Below are 5,000 nucleotides of genomic sequence, written 5' to 3'. Positions count from 1 at the left end.
TATATAAATATATCCACACACACACATGTGTGTATATATATATATATATATATATATATATATATATATATATATATATATATATATATATAAATTCCTCATATTGGCTTATTTCAACGTATATACATGCTGCTTTGGACTGTATTTATTCTTCAATTTCTGAATAACTTATTGGTTTTAGATCTGTTAAATATGGATGATGTGGACTTTTAACGAAGATCTATCGATTCATTTTCATCTGATGAATTGATATTACCTACCTTATCATAACCGTATATCATAATGATATTATATCTGCACCGACTGAGTTCCACTGATTGTTCTAGGGTGCGTCCACACTTGTATCATGTTGCTTGGATACAGATCACCTGATGAATGGAAAAACACTCTACCATGTTGATACAATGCACAAACTAGATTTATTGAAGAAAGTGAAACAATTTTGGTATCGTCCTCGATTCCAAATTCGAGTCTGAGGAGGAGAGGGAAAGGAAACAGTACCTGATATGCATGGGGACATATCTGTTACAACGTTGAGAGACATGTCGGCAATAAGAGTCGAGTTGGTGAAACTGCCCACACCATGTTGGTCCGTTGGTGGGAGGTCTCGTCCACACCAGGACTACTAACATGTCGCCCAACAAATCCGTACCAACATGTCTACTTCGATGTTCCTTAACGACTAAACAACCTGTTACCCAACTTGTCAGTCTTAATGTCCCCACCGTGTTTTGTCACTGGTGTGGACGCACCCTTAGTTTCGTGTCAACCAACAGCTCTGTTTCACCGAACCACTCTTCAATCGGCGTCGAACCATCATCAAAACAAACCGATTTTATTACACTTTTGAGTGACCTGTTGTTACCTTTCTGCTCAGCTACCCAATGACAAAAATGTTCACTATGACATTCTTACCTTTTCTTTCTGTAACCGCCAACCTGAGAAAGGATTTCCATGTCTCCAGAAAACGCTCATGAACAACCGAACACAAGCAGATGAAAAGAACACCAAGTGGTTCACTCGAGTTTCGAACACGGGGCTTTGAACGCTTCGAAGAGATTCTTGTTTTTACGAAAAACAATGTGGATTCGTTTCTTACAGCTCCAATGATTTTATTATCATCATCATCATGGATCGATAAGGAATAGTACATGAATATTTCATATTCTTTTATTTCCCGAATTATGTACAGAGACAGTCACAAATCTCACCGAAATAAAAATATTACTCTCGTTACCTCATGAACGCCTTTATGATTTTTTACCTTTTCATATGTAATGATACCTGGACCAAAATCGTCAGAAGGCAACCCACAACTCCAAGACATATTTGTATGTTTTCTAGTTTTCCACTGATTTCATTGGTGAAACAAGGGGAACGTTATGGAGTAAAATGGCGCTGAAAAGATAGAGCACGTATATACAAATTAGAAAAAAAAAAAAATCTTGTTTTTCTACAAATGATTTCGTTCCCTGGTTGAGATTACAGGAAAAAACTGTAATTGGGTCTTGGCAGAAAGAATGGTAACTAACTACTACGCTTTATAACTTTCCGTACTCGACCCCCCCATATATATATATATATATATATATATATATATATATATATATATATATATATATATATATATATATATATATATATATGTATATATAAATGTATATATGTATATGTATACTTTTATATGCATATATGAATAGATAAACAAAATATATATACACATATAAACAGAAATTTATATATACCTACAAATATGTATACATGTTTATTATAGCTTCTGAAATTATCTTCGATGCTGAAAATGAAACCCTTCAAATAACAATACATTTAATTAAAAATGCTACATGAATAACGAAACAACCTTTGGGAAGTTTATTATTTTTGAAACAACTGTTCCCTAAATTTCCTTATATGGTGAACACTCTTATTATTCAGAAGAAATTATATTCCTTTCGTTCGCAACTACGTATAGTTCGTACACTATTTGTAGATTTCTTCGAACACGACTTTCGTGTCTATTGGAGATGGAGGTAGATAGATAGATAGATAGAGTGATATATATATATATATATATATATATATATATATATATATATATATATATAGAGAGAGAGAGAGAGAGAGAGAGAGAGAGAGAGAGAGAGAAGAGAGAGAGAGAGAGAGAGAGAGAGAGAGAAAGAGAGAGAGAGAGAGAGAGAGAGAGAGAGAGAGAGAGAGAGAGAGAGAGAGAGAGAGAGAGAAAGAGAGAGAGAGAGAGAGAGTGAGAGTGAGAGAGAGAAAAGGGGGGAGGGGGAAAGGTAAAAGAGGAGAGGAGACGTAAAGAGATTGAGAGAAAGAGAGCGAGAAAGCGAGCGAGCAAGAGAGAGAGAGAGAGAGAGAGAGAGAGAGAGAGAGAGAGAGAGAGAGAGAGAGAGAGAGAGAGAGAGAGAGAGAGAGAGTGAGAGAGAGAGAGAGAGAGAGAGAGAGAGAGAGAGAGAGAGAGAGAGAGAGAGAGAGAGAGAGAGAGAGAGAGAGAGGGAGAGGGAGAGGAGGGAGGGGAGGGAGAGAGGGAGGGAGGGAGGGAGGGAGGGAGGGAGGGAGGGAGGGAGGGAGGGAGGGAGGGAGGGAGGGAGGGAGAGAGAGAGAGAGAGAGAGAGAGAGAGAGAGAGAGAGTGAAAGAGAGAGACAGAGTGAAAGAGAGAGGGAAGGAGGAGGGAGGGAGGGAGAGGGAGGGAGGGAGGGAGGAGGGAGGAGGGAGGGGAGGGAGGGAGGGAGGTGTGAGGAGAGGAGAGAGAGAGAGAGAGAGAGAGAGAGAGAGAGAGAGAGAGAGAGAGAGAGAGAGAGAGAGAGAGAGAGAGAGAGAGAGACAGAGACAGAGACAGAGAGAGATCTGTAGTGATCTAACGATACCGAGACAATGGTTATGACAAGCAGAGATTTATTCCGTCAGCTGCGAAGGATTTTCTCTCTCAATCCCGAATTGCGAATGCCTGTTATCGCTCATCAGAACTAACGGCAAAACACCATTTCACTTCCCTCACTATAAAACCTATCCTCTACAACGGGTTATGATACTTTCGGCATCTACAATACGCCATTCCTATAACCCCACATTCGATTCATATATACATATATCCTTTGGTCGGTGACAGTTATTATCATTGCCATTATTATTATCATCAGTATCATGTCATCGTCATTTTTTGCCAACAGTATGAAAAAGTACGATTACAAATGGAAAAAAAAACGAAATTAAATTCAAAATTGAAGACTAAACTGCGTTGTTTATCCTGAGCGCCATTTGCTCATTTTGCCTGCGTCTTGACTGCGCCAATCAGGGACAGAATTGCTTCACTTTGTGCCGGATTCACTTTGGATGTGAACGCTTTTGGTATGCAATACTGGATTTCAAATGTAAATAGGCATTTTGTTGTGACCAAACGCGACGGAGAGGGGAAAGCGACTGAAAGGAAAATGGAAAATAATGAAAAAACGTCTTTCGCCCGTCTGAATGCAGCGCCATTGCAGCGACCTCTGCTTCTGCGCCAAAATGCTGCGCTAGTGTCAATTAGGGCATTACTCTGCGTCAGGACCTTGTGCCAAAAAATCTTACCTCATACTATAGGCCAATCCTTTCCCGAAAATAAGCTCTCCGTCCACCCTGATTGTTTAGGGGAAAAAATATTCGTACGGTTTATATGAGTCCCCCTCTATATATAAGCGTTTTCTATTATGACTACATCGACCATCACCATAGAAAACGTTATTTTTTTACTAATGGCGTTAAGGAAAGGTGTAACTAATGTATTTTCAATTATCTTTGCAAGCTTAAAGTCCAAATATCAACAACACAAGGCCTAAACTCACTACACTCGTTGTTAGATCCACACCGGACCTCCACAACAAACTCTTCACCACCCAAGTAATGTGAACTAGCAACCCTGGTGAAAACTTGCTTCACAAATCCTGGCGAGAACGAGATGGAGGGTCAGGCCTGAGAACCAGGAGAGAATATTGTCCGGTCACGTGAACAAGACTCTTGGAACAGTCTCTGTAATCTTCTGGAATGTCCTCGGGCTGTAGAATTCGTCCCACCAATATTGCCTGGAATATACATGGCGGTGAGTGCTTGCGGCGAGTGTGTTTGTTTGTGTGTGTGTGTGTGTGTGTGTGTGTGTTTGTGTGTGTGTGTGTGTGTGTGTGTGTGTGTGTGTGTGTGTGTGTGTGTGTGTGTGTGTGTGTGTGTGTGTGTGTGTGTGTGTGTGTGTGTGTGTGTGTGTGTGCGTTGCCTTAGACCATCGGTGAGTGCTTGCAGCGAGTGTGTGTGTGTATGTGTGTGTGTATGCGCATGCGCGCGTAGGTACCGACCTGCATGTGTATATGCAAAGTCCATATCAATAACTTACATAGAACCTTGTGTGTGCGTACATACACCCATGTACGCACATGTGCTTATTTCATATTCACAATAAACTCACACCCACACCTAATTAAACGAACATAATTCCCTCTCTCTGTCCTCCTCCCCAGCATAGCCGAATCTTACCTTGGCGCGCTGGGGGTACATATAGCACAGGGGATTCAACACCATGTCCAGATTCGCCCCGGAGGTCAGCACGAGGTCAACGCGGGGGCTGTCGAGCGCCTTCAGGAGGGAGGCGAGGCTCAGGCACTGCTCGTGTTTCGTGTTCTGTGGAGGAGACATTAGGGGGGGGAAGATTTATGGAAAGGGTGTATATAGGTGTGTTTATATATTAAACATCTCTCTCTCTCTCTCTCTCTCTCTCTCTCTCTCTCTCTCTCTCTCTCTCTCTCTCTCTCTCTGTCTCTCTGTCTCTCTGTCTCTCTGTCTCTCTGTCTCTCTGTCTCTCTGTCTCTCTGTCTCTCTGTCTCTCTGTCTCTCTCTCTCTCTCTCTCTCTCTCTCTCTCTCTCTCTCTCTCTCTCTCTCTCTCTCTCTCTCTCTCTCTCTCTCTCACACACACACACACACACACAACACTATATTTCTATGATCTTTCAC

At 41.4% G+C, this 5,000-nt stretch overlaps 1 protein-coding gene across 1 annotated transcript in view; it reads right to left on the bottom strand.

Annotated features, from left to right (window-relative positions):
* Positions 1-2,804: 2,804 nt before the first annotated feature.
* The window catches only part of LOC113810903 (uncharacterized), a 3,607-nt gene continuing 1,411 nt past the window's right edge, over positions 2,805-5,000 (bottom strand). The window contains exons 3-4 of the mRNA XM_027362553.2: positions 4,526-4,669; positions 2,805-4,083 (exon numbers count right to left, since the gene is read on the bottom strand). Of these exons, the coding sequence (XP_027218354.2) occupies positions 3,937-4,083; positions 4,526-4,669 (291 nt within the window). The 3' untranslated portion in view covers positions 2,805-3,936. The remainder of the gene's footprint in view (positions 4,084-4,525; positions 4,670-5,000) is intronic.

This window comes from Penaeus vannamei, chromosome 1, assembly GCF_042767895.1.
Source record: "Penaeus vannamei isolate JL-2024 chromosome 1, ASM4276789v1, whole genome shotgun sequence".
Lineage (NCBI taxonomy): Eukaryota > Metazoa > Arthropoda > Malacostraca > Decapoda > Penaeidae > Penaeus > Penaeus vannamei.
This window is presented reverse-complemented; position numbering and strand designations above follow the sequence as displayed.